The following is a 20,547-nucleotide window of genomic DNA, read 5'->3' on the forward strand; positions in this document are numbered from 1 at the left end:
GCACGGTAGCTAGCTATTCAGTTAGCCCCAGTTAGCTCCTCTAGCCCCCTTAGTGTGTGTCCACTGTGTTAGTGTTAGAGCGTTTACACACACTGGGTCTATTAGATTAGCTGAACGGCTAAATACACGCTCACTAAAGACAGCCAACACCCACACAACCATTTTCCTAATCCACTACTTGAGTGTTGCCTAATTCATTCTTATCAAAGAGAGGAACTAATCCCATTTAGGCCTGTGAAGTTTAGTAGAGGAAATAGGCCTACTGCCCAGTCCCAAATCAACTCCCTACCTCTACCCCATACCCTGCACAGTACACACTCCCCCCAGCCCATCCTCCCTGGCACTTTTCCTACTAGCCTACACTCCTGCATCTGAAAGGGAAAGGCAAAGGGAAAGGGGGATACCTAGTCAGTTGTACAACTGAATGCCTTCAACTGAAATGTGTCTTATGCATTTAACCCAACCGCTCTGAATCAGAGAGGTGCGGGGGGTGCTGCCTTAGATTGGTGGGTGTGAGAAATGTAGAATACAATTTAGGCTAACTAAAATAATGGCCTGTGTCTGTCAAACTGTCAGCCTGTTCATTTGTAGTTTTTCCTTAGATTCTCCAATGCATTTTAAACCCACGCTGTTGACACTGATGCCTCCGAAGCCATCATTCTCCACACAGATGGACAGTTCTTCCAGAGAATCTGTCTTACTGCTCTCATAAGCAGAGGCATTGTCATCTATTTCTGAACTGGATAATTATACACCATACTTTAACCATCTAGTAGAACCCCACCCTTGCCATTCCATATCCATAAGATTCTCAGTGGCCCTAAATCATACAGAACACACAGCTGTGGTGAGGTTAGGGGGGTCTGAGTTGGCTTCAGTAAGGGGAACAAAAACAGGCTGCTGCCTCCTGCTCTCGTTCCCTCTCTGTGCATATACATCCTTTGGCCCCTCCTCCCTTGCCTGTCCTCTCCTGTCCTGTCTCTATTATGATACAGTCTTAAAGTGGAACTGACAGTGTTTTAACTAGGTTACAGATATGAAACAAACAGACAATCATAATATCAGTAAAACATATTCAATTCCCATGTTATGCCACAAAACCAATTTTATTCGTTTTTAAAAATAGGTTCTATTTGACAAAAAATATCTATGACATTGTTGGCAGAATAGATGGATGCAGTTCAATGCACAAATCATATAATTCACCAATAGATTTCTTGGTAGTCCAACCAATATTGTTATCAGGTTGTAAATTACAGCTGACCTGGGCCCGGTTTCCCAATAGGGGTGGAACTTAGGCTTAGAGTGTTTTAACAATGCATCGTAAAATAACGTCTGAAGATGCCACACCCATTTCCTAAAACACCACATACTGCACTCATCATACAGTGAGACTTAACTGTGTCATTACAGGAGCTGTCCTGTGCTGAAAAGGATTCCACAATATAGGCTAAAGAACCCGCTGTAGCTCTTAAATGATTTGTGGCTACTCAAAGTCATCTTTAAAAATATATAGTTTTCACAATAGTTTTCCCATCAAGAGAAGAAATGTTCTCTACCCTATTATGTATTTAAATATTTGTATTATGTTTGCCATGTGTTATGTATTATCATACTTTTGTATATAATGTTTGATTATGTACATTCTGCATTTCTTCAGTTTGTGTAAACTGTGAGCAAGATTGAATAAAGCCAAAGTCAAAATCGCTCATTCCCTCATTCGCTATAGAAAATATCAACGTGATCTAAAAGTTGGATATGATGACAATAGTTTTTGTAATCGCTCAACAAATCATTGTTGCCTAATGGCAGGCAGGAATTGGGCTTCAAGTAGGCCTACAGATATTCTACAATTAAATAATGAAACAATAAAAATAATAAAACATGAAGTAGCAAGTTAAGCAACATTGCCATAGACCTAATATGTTGACCTTTAGGTTATTGCTTAGGCTACAGTGAAATGTTTGAGCTTTTAGATAATAGTAGCCAATAGGCCTAATGTACAGTTGAAGTCTGAAGATTACATACACTTAGGTTGGAGTCATTAAAACTCATTTTTCAACCACTCCACAAATTTCTTGTTAACAAACTATAGTTCTGGCAAGTCGGTTAGGACATCTACTTTCTGCATGACACAAGTCATTTTTCAAACAATTGTTTACAGATATATTATTTCACTTATAATTCACTGTATCACAATTCCAGTGGGTCAGAAGTTTAGATACACTAAGTTGACTGTGCCTTTAAATAGCTTGGAAAATTCAAGAAAATTATATAATGGCTTTAGAAGCCTATGATAGGCTAATTGACATCATTTGACTCAGTTGGAGGTGTACCTGTGGATGTATTTCAAGGCCTACTTTCAGACTCAGTGCCTCTTTGCTTGACATCTTGGGAAAATCAAAAGAAATCAGCCAAGACCTCAGAAAAATAATTGTAGACCTCCACAAGTCTGGTTCATCCTTGGGAGCAATTTCCAAACGCCTGAAGGTGCCATGTTCATCTGTACAAACAATAGTACGCAAGTATAAACACCATGGGACCATGCAGCCATCATACCGCTCAGGAAGGAGATTCGTTCTGTCTCCTAGAGATGAGCGTACTTTTGTGCGAATAGTGCAAATCAATCCCAGATCAACTGCAAAGCTCCTTGTGAAAATGCTGGAGGAAACGGGTACAAAAGTATCTATATCCACAGTAAAACGAGTCCAATATCTACATAACCTAAAATGCTGCTCAGCAAGGAAGAAGCCACTGCTCCAAATCCGTCATAAAAAAGCCAGACTACGGTTTGCAACTGCACATGGGGACAAAGATCGTACTTTTTGGAGAAATGTTGTCTGGTCTGATGAAACAAAATTAGAACTGTTTGGCCATAATGACAATCATTATGTTTGGAGGAAAAAGGGGGAGGCTTGCAAGCCGAAGAACACCATCCCAACCGTGAAGCATGGGGGTGGCAGCATCATGTTGTGGGGGTGCTTTACTGCAGGATGGACTGGTGCACTTCACAAAATAGATGACATCATGAGGGAGGAAAATTATGTGGATATATTGAAGCAACATCTCAAGACATCAGTCAGGAAGTTAAAGCTTAGTCGCAAATGGGTCTTCCAAATGGACATTGACCCCAAGCATCCTTCCAAAGTTGTGGCAAAATGGCTTAAGGACAAGAAAGTCAAGGTGTTGGAGTGGCCATCACAAAGCCCTGACCTCAATCCCATAGAACATTTGTGGGCAGAACTGAAAAATCATGTGCGAGCAAGGTGGCCTTACAAACCTGACTCAGTTACACCAGCTCTGTCAGGAGGAATGGGCCAAAATTCACCCCTTATTGTGGGAAGCTTGTGGAAGGCTACCTGAAATGTTTGACCCAAGTTAAACAATGTAAAGGCAATGCTTTGAGTGTATGTAAACTTCTAACCCACTGGGAATGTGATGAAATATATAAACGCTGAAATAAATCATTCTCTCTACTATTATTCTGACATTTCACATTCTTAAAAGAAAGTGGTGATCCTAACTGGCCTAAAACATTTCTACTAGGAATAAATGTCAGGAATTGTGAAAAACTGAGTTTAAATGTATTTGGCTAAGGTGTATGTAAACTTCCGACTTCAACTGTATATGAATATCGAAGGGGCTCAGATGCAGCCTCATGGCTTAATAGTAGGTAGATCTATCGATTGCACATACATGAAAGTGATGTAAATATTTTGCCTAATATTCTAGCTATTATATAGTTTGGTTATCTCGGTATTCTTTTTTTTATGTATCCTTGCTTCGCTTGTAAACTTTTTAGGCTATTTATATAGAACTTTGAAGTTTTCAGCGGTCACAGAGAGACAGATACACATCTTCATTCTATGTTTAGCAGAGATTTTCTGCGTGTAAAGTGACGCGGGAGGGCGACGCACTTAGTGGTCTGTGGCAGGTATTAGATTACGAGCGATTTCAGATGCAACGTTAGGAAAGGTTTTAGGAAACGGCTCGGAAATGTTAAGATCCTCTTACGAAGGTTCTAACGATTAACTTAGCCTTAAGATGCTTTTGGGAAACTAGGCCTTTTGGAAACCAGGCCCATGTACATTGTTTGCGGTCTCCAGCCATTCGGGATGCACAGTTTCAGTTTCAATTACTTTTTTGGACAACAACTGACAAATTTAGCAAACTAAGGCTGGGAATTTCAATACAATCAAACTAGCAAGGGCGATGATCACAAGTCAGTCATAATGTGGATAATAGACTAGCATATCTATTTATGTAGCTATTTATTTGGCCAGTTAAATCGCAGAGCCTAACATTAGCTAGCGCTGGGAGGATGTCATGTCATTGGACGAGTGAGTGAGTGGCCAACTTTTTCTCCCCCATATCATTTTTGGGTGGCTACAGCTAGAGATGCAGGTGTCATTTGGTTACTGTTATTCAGAGTTAGCATATCTCTTAGTAGTCAATCTAAATAAAGCATTTTAGTATTTTTTTTTCTTCTCCCCAATATAGTGATATCCAATTACGATATTGTCTCATTGCTGCAACTCCCCAACGAGCTCGGGAGTGGTCGAAGGTCGAGTTATGCGTCCTCCAAAACATGACCTGCCAAACCGCACTTCTTAACACCCGCCCACTTAACCCGGAAGTCAGCTCGGTTCAACTCGGTTCAACTGACTCCCGTGAGACTTACATATTTGAAGGAATCCATTCAGGTGTATTTTGTGGCTTTGGCGAATGCGTTCTAGTTACCTAAAGTCTGTTGCTACTGCATGTAAACACACAGTCCAGCTCAAAGTGAATGATGGCAGGCCCGTGTGGAAATGTCTTATTTGTAGACCTACTGTATCTCTGATTGGCTATGGCACACCGATCTGTGTAGAGTCCCATCCTGGACAAGACTGAGATGGTTTTATTTGGTTTTATGTAATTCACTCTATTAAGTTTTCAAACTTAAAGCCGCTTCCCCACTCTATGTTGCTATAGAATTTTCACAAATGCCTTACTCTACATCATTCCCAAACATTGTATGAAAATGGTGCTTGCTTGTCAGAAATGTTTTTTAAAATTCTTCCTGGGGGTTTATATGAACAGATTTTAATAAGATTTAATGTTGCTAAAACACTGTCAGTTCCATCATAGTCCGCAGATGCTAAGACGCAATAGTCCGGCATCCCATCATGAAATAGCTACCCGGATTTGAGACCACTATCAGCGAGAGACCAGAGCCCGAATGCGCACATCCCCCAAATTCCCATCCAACACGGTTCTGGTACTCATCCTATATTCATGTGAATGTGTTGACAGTTGGAGAAATTGCTTGAGCTGCACTGAGAATTCAAAAACTATGAAAGCCAATATTTAAGAACACAGCTGTGTGTACACGTACATGTTTTGGGCCATGATAAACCCTTTAGATAGACAGGATTAAAACCTACAGAGGCCTACAGAGTTTGTGACATAGTATGTTATATGGCAGTAAAGCCTACCATCTGAGATGAGGTCTAAACTGTGTTCTAGGCCTGTGTCTGTTACGTAATCTGTGTATTATACAGTAACGGATGTAAAGCCAGATTATGGTCTGAGCCCGTGCTTAACCCTAACCCTATGATACCACAGTAAAGTGTGTCTTTGATATTGTCTGTGTGTGTGTGTGTGTGCGCGCAGCGGGTGTGTGTTTGTAACGGTCTGATGTGTTCTGTTCCGGTGCTAATGCCAGTAGTCTGTGGTATGCTCCAGACCCGTGCTCCTCGAGCCTCTAAATCACATCACATTTTATTGGTCACATACACTTATTTAGCAGTTGTTATTGCAGGTGTACCAAAATGCTTGTGTTCTTAACTCCAACAGTGCAGTAGTATCTAACAATTCACAACAATACACACTACCAGCCAGGGATCTGCTCAAGCTTCTCTAACTCCTGTCAACCAGCCAAGACTCCCGAGATTCCTGCTCAACAACGTTTTGGCTGCATCAATGACTTTCCTTCTCTCTCTCTGTGCATTTCCTGAGTTGTTAGCAGCAGTGACTGGCTTTAGTTTAGATCTTAAGGGGGCGGTTTGGTTTCCCAGACACAGATTAAGCCTAGTCCTGGACTAAAAAACACGCTCAACGAATCATCTTAAATCTCAATGCATAATCTTAAATCTCAATGGATAATCTTAAATCACAATGCATAATCTTAAATCTCAATGGATAATCTTAAATCACAATGCATAATCTTAAATCTTAATGGAGAATCATACATCTAAATGGAGAATCTCCTACTTGGAGAGGCATACTTTGTGTCCAGGAAACCGGCCCATAATGTTGTTATTGAGCATGCATAATGACAGTATACTGTAAGTTTTAATGCCTATGTCTTCTCTTCTGTCCTGGTGTAGCTGGCGTGCTGCTGTGGCTCGGCAGCCTGCTCCTGTTGCTGTGGCTGCTGTCCTAAGATCAAGCAGTCCACATCAACACGCTTCATGTATGTCTTCTACTTCCTCCTGGTCACCATTGTCTGTGTCGTCATGATGTCACCTACTGTGGAACAGGAGATGAGGGACCATGTGAGTACACACACGTGCACATTTAGACACGTACACACATGTGTATGCACACACACAGACACACACACTGTTCTTTACATGCATCCACACACACACACACACACACAAGGAACATGCACACACACGTACACACATGCTCACACACACATAGGGGCCTACATGTCTGGCCTTGTCTTATTTCCTGCCTTGATGTTGGTTAACACATGGAGATACAGTCGAGCTCTAGAATAGTTTTGGAAGCTTTAAACTCCACATAAACCCGGTAATAAAGCCTTCCCTGGCACAGCAGAGTGGAGCAGAGCTATGGAAAACGCTGCTGGTGTCATTTCCTGGGTGTGTAATTGTATGGTAGTTAGGAGAGCCTAGTTTAGTACAGCGTGCCACAGGGGCTAACACAGACAGTAACTACAGGTGGTGAGGGTAGGCAACAACACATCCGCCACGCTGACCCTCAACACGGGGGCTAACACAGACAGTAACTACAGGTGGTGAGGGTAGGCAACAACACATCCGCCACGCTGACCCTCAACACGGGGGCTAACACAGACAGTAACTACAGGTGGTGAGGGTAGGCAACAACACATCCGCCACGCTGACCCTCAACACAGGGGCTAACACAGACAGTAACTACAGGTGGTGAGGGTAGGCAACAACACATCCGCCACGCTGACCCTCAACACGGGGGCTAACACAGACAGTAACTACAGGTGGTGAGGGTAGGCAACAACACATCCGCCACGCTGACCCTCAACACGGGGGCTAACACAGACAGTAACTACAGGTGGTGAGGGTAGGCAACAACACATCTGCCACGCTGACCCTCAACACGGGGGCTAACACAGACAGTAACTACAGGTGGTGAGGGTAGGCAACAACACATCCGCCACGCTGACCCTCAACACAGGGGCTAACACAGACAGTAACTACAGGTGGTGAGGGTAGGCAACAACACATCCGCCACGCTGACCCTCAACACGGGGGCTAACACAGACAGTAACTACAGGTGGTGAGGGTAGGCAACAACACATCCGCCACGCCGACCCTCAACACGGGGGCTAACACAGACAGTAACTACAGGTGGTGAGGGTAGGCAACAACACATCCGCCACGCTGACCCTCAACACGGGGGCTAACACAGACAGTAACTACAGGTGGTGAGGGTAGGCAACAACACATCCGCCACGCTGACCCTCAACACGGGGGCTAACACAGACAGTAACTACAGGTGGTGAGGGTAGGCAACAACACATCCGCCACGCTGACCCTCAACACGGGGGCTAACACAGACAGTAACTACAGGTGGTGAGGGTAGGCAACAACACATCCGCCACGCTGACCCTCAACACGGGGGCTAACACAGACAGTAACTACAGGTGGTGAGGGTAGGCAACAACACATCCGCCACGCTGACCCTCAACACGGGGGCTAACACAGACAGTAACTACAGGTGGTGAGGGTAGGCAACAACACATCCGCCACGCCGACCCTCAACACGGGGGCTAACACAGACAGTAACTACAGGTGGTGAGGGTAGGCAACAACACATCCGCCACGCCGACCCTCAACACGGGGGCTAACACAGACAGTAACTACAGGTGGTGAGGGTAGGCAACAACACATCCGCCACGCTGACCCTCAACACGGGGGCTAACACAGACAGTAACTACAGGTGGTGAGGGTAGGCAACAACACATCCGCCACGCTGACCCTCAACACGGGGGCTAACACAGACAGTAACTACAGGTGGTGAGGGTAGGCAACAACACATCCGCCACGCTGACCCTCAACACGGGGGCTAACACAGACAGTAACTACAGGTGGTGAGGGTAGGCAACAACACATCCGCCACGCTGACCCTCAACACGGGGGCTAACACAGACAGTAACTACAGGTGGTGAGGGTAGGCAACAACACATCCGCCACGCTGACCCTCAACACGGGGGCTAACACAGACAGTAACTACAGGTGGTGAGGGTAGGCAACAACACATCCGCCACGCTGACCCTCAACACGGGGGCTAACACAGACAGTAACTACAGGTGGTGAGGGTAGGCAACAACACATCCGCCACGCTGACCCTCAACACGGGGGCTAACACAGACAGTAACTACAGGTGGTGAGGGTAGGCAACAACACATCCGCCACGCTGACCCTCAACACGGGGGCTAACACAGACAGTAACTACAGGTGGTGAGGGTAGGCAACAACACATCCGCCACGCTGACCCTCAACACGGGGGCTAACACATGCAGTATCTACAGGTGGTGAGGGTAGGCAACAACACATCCGCCACGCTGACCCTCAACACGGGGGCCACTCAGGGGTGTGTGTTAGTCCCCTCCTGTACTCCCTTTTCACCCGCGCACAACTCCAACACCATCATTAAGTTTGCCGACGACACAATGGTGGTAGGCCTGATCACCAACAACAGCCTCTCCCTCAACGCCAGTCAGACAAAGGAGCTGATCGTGGTCGACAGGAAACGGCGGGCCAAGCACGCCCCCATTCACATCGACAGGGCTGTTCTACAACTGCAGCATCGAGAACATCTTGACTGGCTGCATCACTGCTTGGTATGGCAACTACAAGGCGCTACAGAGGGTAGTGTGTAGGGCTGTTGCGGTGGCCGTATTACCACCACACCGGGAGTCATGAGTCATGACCGTAGTAAATTTCTACGTGACCGTTGACTCAAGGTATTCTCCTCTTATGCACTCAGGACGTGTTAGTAGATCCCAACTCACTAATGATCATCAGGTTCTAATGGCCTGGTACTCAGGGCTCTATTGTTCCTCTAACCACTCTGACATGGGTTAGTAGAACCCAACTCACTAATGATCATCAGGTTCTAATGGCCTGGTACTCAGGGATCTATTGTTCCTCTAACCACTCTGACATGTGTTAGTAGAACCCAACTCACTAATGATCATTAGGTTCTAATGGCCTGGTACTCAGGGCTCTATTGTTCCCCTAACCACCCTGACATCAATGCAAATGCTATTGAAAATCACATCAAACACTTATCTTCAAAACAGTATGTGCTTTTATATCTCACCACACTGTGATTGATCGATTTGAACTGAAACTGAGTGGAAAACATGGTTGTTGTGGATGTTGTTTCAAAGCCTAACAATGAAATGGACAGCACTTTCTATATGCATATTAGCGCTTATGCATACGCATAGGTCTATATATGAGCTGAAGCCCGAAAAAATACCTGAATTAAAGTAATGATTGTGCCGTTATACAATACATAACCTACCACATAGTACACATGGCAGAAAGACATACAACAAATACAGATTTAAGATACATAATTGGTCGAGCTTATATTAAACAAATCCAGAGATGGCCTATAGTGAATCTGTATTTGATTTTGAATATCCTAGTAATAGGGAATTGTTTATATTGTCATAGTGATTGGGCTGACACATTACCTTATGCTGCTATGTGCCATTCTAAATTGAAACTAATTTTACATATTAGTAAAGACAAAATTAAATTGAGGATAGTTAGTCATGGTAACATCCACATTAATGTAGAAGTGTTTAGACATATATTATATTCTTATTTACAATAAAAGTGACTCCAAAATGACGCAATACATTGTTCACCATTTATTTCTATTGGGCACAAAATAGTCTGAAACGCAACCAAAACAAACAGAACATGCATCCAACAAGTTAGTAGAGTCACAAGCTTGATCTAATCATTGGGTTCTAGGAATATGGGACCAAATACTAAACTTTTGACTACGTTGATACACATATAAGTGAATTTGTCCCAATACTTTTGGTACCCTGAAATAAAGGGACTATATACAGAAAGTGCTATAATTTCTAAATGGTTCACCCGATGTGGATGAAAATACCCTCTAATAAAAGATGACAGTCTGCACTTTAACCTCATAGTCATTGTATCATTTCAAGTCCAAAGTGTTGGAGCACAGAGCCAAAACAACAAAACATTTGTCACTGTATTTATCAGACTGTTACTGTCCAACTGGGCACACACTGGTTGAATCAATGAAATGACTTGGAACTGACGTCTGTGCCCAGTGGGATGGCACTGACTGTGACTACTCTACCACTGAAAGAGCTGTCAAAGACTCTCCCTCTCTCTTTGTATAGAGCAGACTTCCTGCTGTTTAGCTCCATATGAAACAGACATTCTGTAAAAGGAACATCCAGGACAAAATGGCTACCGTTAGAGACACACGATGAACACACACACACAGCGCAGTGGGCAGTCTAGAAGATGAGAGCGCGGTCATTGTGTATGTGTGTGAGAGAGCGTTGGTCTTTTGTCAGTAGATCTACAGCAGTGAGAGTCAGCGCTGTCCTTCTCCTAATCAAACCTCTATCGACATGCTAATCAGCTTCTTCACAACACACAAAGACTACAAAAACAGCCTGTTCTATTACTGCCAAGCCAACTGGTCTATATCCTACTATACTGTGTCTATATTGGCTGTGGTACTGAACTATGACAGCTCTGTCCAGTGACTGGCCGACTATACTACAGCCATGTTAGGGGTGTCCGACTCAACCAATAATCTAGAAAGTGGAACAGTCAGGTGACGTAGACCAAAGGACATTTGAGGTTTTTGTTAGTTTGTTTGGATAGAGCAGAACTTATGTACCAGGAAGCCACTACAAGTGAAAGCTGATGCAAGGCTCCAGGGCAGATTTATAAAGGACATTCCAACACACAGCCAGTCTCTCACTGGTTTAAAACACTTTTATATAGAGACTCCCAGCACCCAGCGTTGAAGCAGCTGTCTTTATTTCCTATAGAAATGACTCAAGTGACTCTTGCTCGGTCTTTCCACTTTCTATAGGCATTCTCACTCCGTCCCTCTCTGCCCCTTTATATAGGCCTACATCTCTTCCCTCCCTTTCTCTCCTCTCTCTCTCTCTCTCTCTCTCTCTCTCTCTCTCTCTCTATACATCCCCCTCGCTCTCTCACACACTCTCTCTTACTCTCTTTCTGTCATTTGTTCTCTCTGCTGAAAGCAGGCTGGTAATTTATTCATCCCTGTCATTGTTTGTTGTGGCCGACAGCCTCAGTAACAGGCCGAAGAGAAAGAGAAAATCGGTTTGATGGAGAGAAAGAAATAGGGCTTGGTGGAGAGAAAGAGGGTTTGGTGTTGCTGCCTGTTCCTTTTGCAGCTTGTTTAGAAGCGTGACGCTCAGCATGGACCCTATTAACTCTACTCTGACTGAAGACTGTGGGCTCCTCTGTCCTCTGGGGAACACACACATTCAGACGTGCTGTGATTTGTGTGATCCATTCCTTTTTTAATTAGAATAATATTTGTTTCTCAAATTATTTTTCAAAAGGTTTCTTCCCACTCCAGATACAAACGTATACATACAAACAACAACTTACAGACACACATAAACAATGACTACATTTCATCTGCCCAGACCTCCCTCCCTAGTGCCTGCATTTTTGTTTGCCACTTGTACCAATTTATTTTTCTTTACAAATCCATTCCGCCATAATAGTGATATTACCATACCTATAGTGTTAACATGGCTCCTTGTCTCTCTCCATCTCTCTCTGTCTCTCTGTCTCTCTCTCTACATCTCTGTGTCTCTGTCTCTCTCTCTCTCCATCTCTCTCTGTCTGTCTCTGTCTATCTCTCCATCTCTCTCTGTCTGTCTCTCTGTCTTTGTCTGTCTGTCTGTCTCTCTCTCTGTCTTTGTCTGTCTCTCTGTCTTTGTCTGTCTGTCTGTCTGTCTGTCTGTCTGTCTCTCTCTCTCTCTCTCTCTCTCTGTTTCTGTCTCTCTCGGTCTCTCTGTCTCTCTCTCTCTGTTTCTGTCTCTCTCTGTCTGTCTGTCTGTCTCTCTCTCTGTTTCTGTCTCTCTCTGTCTCTGTCTGTCTGTCTGTCTGTCTCTCTGTCTCTCTCTCTCTCTGTTTCTGTCTCTCTCTGTCTCTCTGTCTGTCTGTCTCTCTCTCTGTTTCTGTCTCTCTCTGTCTGTCTGTCTGTCTGTCTCTCTGTCTCTCTCTCTCTGTTTCTGTCTCTATCTGTCTCTCTGTCTCTGTCTGTCTGTCTGTCTGTCTGTCTGTCTGTCTGTCTGTCTGTCTGTCTCTGTCTTTCTCTCTCTCTGTCTTTGTCTGTCTCTCTGTCTTTGTCTGTCTGTCTGTCTCTCTCTCTCGCTCTCTCTTTTTCTGTCTCTCTCGGTCTCTCTGTCTCTCTCTCTCTGTTTCTGTCTCTCTCTGTCTCTCTGTCTGTCTGTCTCTCTCTCTGTTTCTGTCTCTCTCTGTCTCTGTCTGTCTGTCTGTCTGTCTGTCTCTCTCTCTCTGTTTCTGTCTATCTGTCTCTCTGTCTCTGTTTGTCTGTCTGTCTGTCTCTCTGTCTCTCTCTCTCTGTTTCTGTCTATCTGTCTCTCTGTCTCTGTTTGTCTGTCTCTCTCTCTCTCTCTGTTTCTGTCTCTCTCTCTGTTTCTGTCTCTCTGTCTGTCTCTCTCTCTGTTTCTGTCTCTCTCTGTCTCTCTGTCTGTCTCTCTCTCTGTTTCTGTCTCTCTCTGTCTCTCTCTCTGTTTCTGTCTCTCTCTCTGTTTCTGTCTCTGTCTGTCTCTCTCTCTGTTTCTGTCTCTCTCTGTTTCTCTGTCTGTCTGTCTCTTTCTCTGTTTCTGTTTCTCTCTGTCTCTCTCTGTCTCCGTGTTTTAGATCCCGTTATACAGGGACCTGTGTGAGAAGCTGAATGCTGGTGAGAACTGCTCTACCTTAGTGGGTTACTCTGCTGTGTACAAGGTCTGCTTCGGCATGGCCTGCTTCTTCTTCTTCTTCTGTATATTCACCCTACGAGTCAACTCTGCCACGGGCTGCCGTGCCGCCATACACAACGGGTACGTGCACTGTCTACAGTATCGGTGTGTGTGTGTGTGTGTGAGTATCTGTTTATTAATCAGTGTGTGTGTGTAGTGATGTTTGTCTCTCTCTCTCTCTCTGACAGGTTTTGGTTCCTGAAGTTCATAGCCTTGTTGGCCTGCTGTGTTGGAGGATTCTTCCTGCCAGAACAGGACATCTTTCTGGAAGGTAAGGACCCGTATGTCCCTTTTTCTATCCCTAGTCTTTATTCTTTCCATACAGTCCCTCCCTGAGAGGAGAGACACTGCTCTGTCACACTGTGGTGGCTCACCTATACTCACCTGTAGAGGTCAGCTTGACTGTCTTTTTAACCTCTCTAGGGTATGTGGGACGCTAGCGTCCCATCTGGCCAACATCCAGTGAGATTGCAGAGCGCCAAATTCAATTACAGAAATGCTCATTATAAAAATTCTGAAAACCAAACATATGTTACATAGGTTTAAAGATGAACTTCTTGTTAATCCAACCACGGTGTCAGATTTATAAAATGCTTTTCGGCAAAAGCATACCTAGCCCAGAACATACCTATCCCAGAACATAGCCCATTTGACAAATTATTGCAAACAGTAACCAGCCAAGCAGAAACGTTACAAAACTCAGAAATAGAGATCAAATTAATCCCTTACCTTTGATGATCTTCATATGGTGGCACTCAGAAGACATTAATTTACTCAATAAATGTTCCTTTTGTTCGATAAAGTCTCTTTATATCCAAATACCTCCGTTTTGTTTGCGTGTTTTCTTCAGTAATCCACAGGCTCAAATGCAGTCAAAACAGGGAGACAAAAATTGTATCCGTAAAGTTTATAGAAACATGTCAAACAATGTTTATATTCAATCCTCAGGTTGTTTTTAGCCTAAATGATCTATAATATTTCAACCGGACAATAACGTTGTCAAAATAAAAGGTAAACAAGAAATGCACTCTCTCGGGATTGCGCATGAAAAAGCTCTGTGACACGTCAGCGTCCACTCATTCAGACTGGTCTTACTCCCTCATTTATAAGAATACAGCCTTAAACTATTACTGTTGACATCTGGTGGAAGGCATAGGAACTGCAAATTGAGTCCTAAGTCAATGGATACTGTAATGGCATTGAATAGAAAACTACAAAACCCAACAACAACAAAAACTTCCTGAATGGGTTTTCTCAGGTTTTCGCCTGCCAAATCAGTTTTGTTATACTCACAGACACCATTTTAACAGTTTTGATAACGTTAGAGTGTTTTCTATCCAAATCTACCAGTTATATGCATATCATATCTTCTGGGCCCGAGTAGCAGGTTGTTTAATTTGGGCATGCTTTTCATCCAAAATTCCGAATGCTGCCCCCTACCCTAGAGAGGTTAAAGCCTTTCCTTAATCAGCTTTGAGAGAAGAGAGAGAGGGGGAATAAAGAGAGAGAAAGAGAGGGGAAGGAGTCTGTTATCTGCTCCCTTCAGAGGAGAGGACTGGTGCAGATGGAGGCTTTAGTTATCGTGTGTGTGTACAGTGTTAATCTAGTCCCTGTGGTTGTCCATGGGATGACGACAAACAAGGGGTTATGCAGAAGTCAAGTGTACACACCTTGCAGAAGATATGGAACAAGAGCTTTGCAGTATTTCAAATGTATGATCTCTGCCTTTCTTCCTCCCTCCCTCTTGCTCTTTCTCCACTCATCTCTCTTCAATCTCTTCCCTTCTCTCTGTCTCTCTCATGTATTTTCCTCTCTCTCTCTCTCTCTCTTTCATGTCTTTTCCTCTCTCCTCTCTCTCTTGTCTTTTCCTCTCTCTCTCTCATGTCTTTCTCTCTCCTCTCTCTCTCTTGTCTTTTCCTCTCTCTCTCTCTCTGTCTCTCTGTTGTCTTTTCCTCTCTCCTCTCTCTGTCTCTCTCTGTCTTTTCCTCTCTCCTCCCCTCTCTCTCTCTGTCTCTATCTGGTCTTTTCCTCTCTCCTCTCTCTCTCTCTCTCTCTCTCTCTCTTATCTTTTCCTCTCTCTCTCTCTCTCTCTCTCTCTGTCTCTCTGTCTCTCTCATGTCTTTTCCTCTCTCTCCTCTCTCTCTCTCTTGTCTTTTCCTCTCTCTTTCTCTCTCTCTCTCTCTCTCTCTCTGTTGTCTTTTCCTCTCTCTCTCTCTGTCTCTCTGTTGTCTTTTCTTCTCTCTCTCTCTGTCTCTCTGTTGTCTTTTCCTCTCTCCTCTCTCTCTGTCTCTCTCTCTTGTCTTTTCCTCTCTCCTCTCCTCTCTCCTCCCCTCTCTCTCTCTCCCTCTCTCCATCTCTCTGTTGTCTTTTCCTCTCTCCTCTCTCTCTCTCGTATTTTCCTCTCTCCTCCTCTCGCTCTGTCTCGCTGTTGTCTTTTCCTCTCTCCCTCTCTCTGTCTCTCTCTTGTATTTTCCTCTCCTCCTCTCTCTCTGTCTCGCTGTTGTCTTTTCCTCTCTCCTCCTCTCTCTGTATCTCTGTCTCTCTCTTGTCTTTTCCTCTCTCCTCTCTCTCTCTCTCTCTCTTTCTTGTATTTTCCTCTCTCTCTCTCTCCCTCTCTCTCTGTCTCTCTGTTGTCTTTTCCTCTCTCCTCCTCTCTCTGTCTCTCGGTTGTCTTTTCCTCTCTCCTCCTCTCTCTGTCTCTCGGTTGTCTTTTCCTCTCTCCTCTCTCTCTCTTAATTCAATTCAATTCAAGGGCTTTATTGGCATGGGAAACATGTGTTAACATTGCCAAAGCAAGTGAGGTAGATAATATACGAAAGTGAAATAAACAATACAAATTAACAGGAAACATTACACATACAGAAGTTTCAAAACAATAAAGACATTACAAATGTCATATTATATACAGTGTTTTAACAATGTACAAATGGTTAAAGGACACAAGATAAAATAAATAAGCATAAATATGGGTTGTATTTACAATGGTGTTTGTTCTTCACTGGTTGTCCTTTTCTCGTGGCTACAGGTCACAAATCTTGCTGCTGTGATGGCACACTGTGGAATTTCACCCAGTAGATATGGTCTGTCTCTCATCTTTTCCCCTCTCCTCCTCTCTTTCTGTCTCGCTCTTGTCTTTTCCTCTCTCTCTCTGTCTCTCTCGTATTTTCCTCTCTCCTCCTCTCTCTCTGTCTCGCTGTTGTCTTTTCCTCTCTCCCTCTCTCTGTCTCTCTCTTGTATTTTCCTCTCCTCCTCTCTCTCTGTCTCGCTGTTGTCTTTTCCTCTCTCCTCCTCTCTCTGTATCTCTCTTGTCTTTTCCTCTCTCCTCTCTCTCTCTCTCTCTTTCTTGTATTTTCCTCTCTCTCTCTCTCCCTCTCTCTCTGTCTCTCGTCTTTTCCTCTCTCCTCCTCTCCCTCTCTGTTTCGCTCTTGTCTTATCCTCTCTCCTCTCTCTCTGTCTCTCTTGTCTTTTACTCTCTCTCGCTCTCTCTCTCTCTCTGTCTCTCTCTTGTCTTTTCCTCTCTCCTGCTTCTGTCTCTCTCTTGTCTTCTCCTCTCTCTCTGTCTCTCTCATCTTTTCCTCTCTCCCTCTGTCTCTCTCTTGTCTTTTCCTCTCTCCTCCTCTCTCTGTCTCACTCTTGTCTTTTCCCCTCTCCTCTCTCTCTCTGTGTCTCTCTCTCTCTCTCTGTCTCTCTTTTGTCTTTTCCTCTCTCCTGCCTCTCTGTCTCTCTCTTGTCTTCTCCTCTCTCTCTGTCTCTCTCGTCTTTTCCTCTCTCCTCCTCTCTCTCTCTGTCTCGCTCTTGTCTTTTCCTCTCTCTCTCTCTATCTCTCTCTTGTCTTTTCCTCTCTCTCTTGTCTTTTCCTTTCTCCTCCTCTCTCTCTCTTGTCTTTTCCTTTCTCCTCCTCTCTCTCTCTTGTCTTTTCCTCTCTCCTCCCCTCTCTCTCTCCGTCTCGCTCTTGTCTTTTCCTCTCTGTCTTAATCTTGTCTTTTCCTCTCTCCTCCTCTCTCTCTGTCTCTCTCTTGTATTTTCCTCTCTCCTCCTCTCTCTTGTCTTTTCCTCTCTCCTCTCTCTCTCCCTGTTTCGCTCTTGTATTTTCCTCTCTCCCCTCTCTCTGTTTCACTCTTGTCTTGTCCTCTCTCCTCCTCTCTCTCTGTCTCTCTTGTATTTTCCTCTCTCCTCCTCTCTCTTGTCTTTTCCTCTCTCCTCTCTCTCTCTCTGTTTCGCTCTTGTATTTTCCTCTCTCCCCTCTCTCTCTCTCTGTCTCTCTCTTGTCTTTTACTCTCTCTCTCTCTCTCTCTCTCTGTCTCTCTCTTGTCTTCTCCTCTCTCTCTGTCTCTCTCGTCTTTTCCTCTCTCCTCCTCTCTCTCTGTCTCTCTCTTGTCTTTTCCCCTCTCCTCTCTCTCTCTGTCTCTCTGTCTCTCTCTCTCTCTCTCTCTCTCTCTCTCTGTCTCTCTCTTGTCTTTTCCTCTCTCCTGCCTCTCTCTCTCTGTCTCGCTCTTGTCTTTTCCTCTCTCTCTCTACCTCTCTCTCTACCTCTGTCTCTCTGTTGTCTTTTCCTCTCTCCTCTCTCTCTCTCTCTCTCTGTCTCTCGTCTTTTCCTCTCTCCTCTCTCTCTGTCTCGCTCTTGTCCTTTCCTCTCCCTCTCTCCCTCTCTCTGTCTCTCTGTTGTCTTTTCCTCTCTCTGTCTCTCTGTCTCTCGTCTTTTCCTCTCTCCTCCTCTCTCTCTCTGTCTCGCTCTTGTCTTTTCCTCTCTCTCTCTATTTCTCTCTTGTCTTTTCCTCTCTCTCTTGTCTTTTCCTTTCTCCTCCTCTCTCTCTTGTCTTTTCCTCTCTCCTCCCCTCTCTCTCTCCGTCTCAATCTTGTCTTTTCCTCTCTCCTCCTCTCTCTCTGTCTCTCTCTTGTATTTTCCTCTCTCCTCCTCTCTCTTGTCTTTTCCTCTCTCCTCTCTCTCTGTTTCGCTCTTGTCTTTTCCTCTCTCCTCTCTCTCTCTCTGTCTCTCGTCTTTTCCTCTCTCCTCCTCTCCCTCTCTGTTTCGCTCTTGTCTTATCCTCTCTCCTCTCTCTCTCTGTCTCTCTCTTGTCTTTTACTCTCTCTCTCTCGCTCTCTCTCTCTCTCTCTGTGTCTCTCTCTTGTCTTTTCCTCTCTCCTCCTCCTCTCTCTCTCTCTCTTGTCTTTTCCTCTCTCCTCCCCTCTCTCTCTCTATCTTGTCTTTTCCTCTCTCCTCCCCTCTCTCTCTGTCTCTCTTGTTTTTTCCTCCCTCCTCCCCTCTCTCTCTCTGTCAATTCAATTTAATTAAATTGACTTTATTGACATGGCAAGTTCATTATTACTTACATTGTCAAAGTATACATATCGAAAAATAAAAATAAAATAAAAATAAATATTTATATATAAAATATATAAAAATGGTGGAACCAACAGCAATAATAATAGTCGTAGTGGACATTGGATTACCATTAACAACAACAATATTAATGAGAACAACAATACATTAAAGCAATGGTAGTAGACCAGTGTCAACATGACTGAGAAGACACATGACATGGTATGAAAGACAAAACAAAACAAGATGGGAAATATTATCGACATTACTTTGCACCTTTCACTGGCTGTCCCTCAGGTTGTGGCAGGACACATATTTGGCTGCCAAAACTGCACATTTTGTCTTTTCACCCAATAAATATTAGATTTTTTTCTTCATCTTTTATAGTTTCAAATTCTTTGTATTGAATTATAATTTTGGGAAAGAAATATTCTCTTAGGTCTGAGTATTTGTCACAGTGTAATCTCCCCTGGAGCAGAGTGAGCACAGCCTGTCCTCTCTGGGCAGCCAGGTTTGTCTGTGACGACCAGTCCCTATAGCCAGACTGTACTTACTGAGTCTATACCTAATCAATGTTTTCCTCAGTTTTCTATCAGTCACAGTGGTCAGATAGTCTGCCACCATGTACGGTCTGTTTAGAGCCAAATAGCATTGAAGTTTACTTTGATTTTTTGTGGTGTCTTTCCAATAGCTGAAATATTTTTATTTTTGTTTTGTGATGATTTGGTTGGGCCAGATTTTCTGAGTGCTGTCCTGAGGCTCTATGGGGTTGGTTTGAGTTGGTGAACTGAGCCTCAAAACCAGCTGGCTGAGGGGACTCCTTCTCTTTTTTCATCTCTTGACATTGTAGAGCTGTGTGATGGAATGTTTTGGGGTCACTTGTTTTTAGATGGTTGTAAAATTTGATGGCTCATTTTTCTATTAGAATGAGGAGGGGGTATTGGCCCAATTCTGCTCTACATGCGTTATTTTGAGTTTTTCTTTGCATGCAGTATTTCGATTGGATGTTTGTCCCATTTGGTAAATTCATAATTAGAGATTGGACCCCATACTTCACTGCCATATAGAGCAATTGGTTCTATAACTGATTGAACATTTTTGAGCCAGATTCTAATTGGAATTTCGATTTTGATGTTCCTTTTAATGGCATAGAATGCTCTTCTTGCTTTGTCTCTCAGCTCATTCACAGCCATGTGAAAGCTACCTGTGTTTCTGATATTTAGTCATAGATATGTGTAGTTTTGGGTGTGTTCTAATAAAACTGTGTCCAAATAGGATTTATATTTGTCATCCTTATTTCCAGACCTTTTTTGGAATATCATTATATTTGGGTTTTTCAGGTTAACGGTCAGAGCCCAGGTCTGACAGAACCTGTGAAGATGATTTAGGTGCTGCTGTAACCCCTCTTTAGTGGGAGACAGCAGCACCAGGTCATCTGCGTACAGTAGACACTTGATTTCAGTGTTGTGTAGCCAGGTGCTGCCGATAGTGTTGGACTTATTGGGCAGCCCTGTTTCACTCCCCGTCCCTGAGAGAAGAAGTCTGTTTGCTTGTTGCCAATTTTAACCGCACATTTGTTTTTAGTGTACATTGATTTAATAACATCATATGTTTACCCTCCAATACCACTTTCTATTAGTTTAAAAAAATTATTTTGTGCCAAATTGATTCAAATGCTTTCTTGAACTCTGCAAAACACGAGTAGATTTTGTCTTTGTTTTGGTTTACTTGTTTATCAATTAGAGTTTGGAGGGTGTAAAATGTGGTCTGTTGTATGCTAATTTTTTAGAAATCCAATCTGGCTTCTGCTCAGGACGTTGTGTTCATCAAGGAAATGATGTAGTTTGCTATTTATAATACTGCAGAGAATTTTCCCCAAGTTGCTGTTAACGCAAATTCCTCTGTATTTATT

The 20,547-nt window shown here is 43.7% G+C and overlaps 1 protein-coding gene across 1 annotated transcript in view; it reads left to right on the forward strand.

Annotated features, from left to right (window-relative positions):
* LOC110536155 (serine incorporator 5) overlaps positions 1 to 20,547 on the forward strand; it is a 44,141-nt gene that overhangs the window by 7,319 nt on the left and 16,275 nt on the right. Inside the window, exons 2-4 of the mRNA XM_036936027.2 lie at positions 6,372 to 6,539; positions 13,218 to 13,396; positions 13,504 to 13,586. Of these exons, the coding sequence (XP_036791922.2) occupies positions 6,372 to 6,539; positions 13,218 to 13,396; positions 13,504 to 13,586 (430 nt within the window). The remainder of the gene's footprint in view (positions 1 to 6,371; positions 6,540 to 13,217; positions 13,397 to 13,503; positions 13,587 to 20,547) is intronic.

Source organism: Oncorhynchus mykiss, chromosome 11 (assembly GCF_057628025.1).
Source record: "Oncorhynchus mykiss isolate SJ-2025 chromosome 11, ASM5762802v1, whole genome shotgun sequence".
Lineage (NCBI taxonomy): Eukaryota > Metazoa > Chordata > Actinopteri > Salmoniformes > Salmonidae > Oncorhynchus > Oncorhynchus mykiss.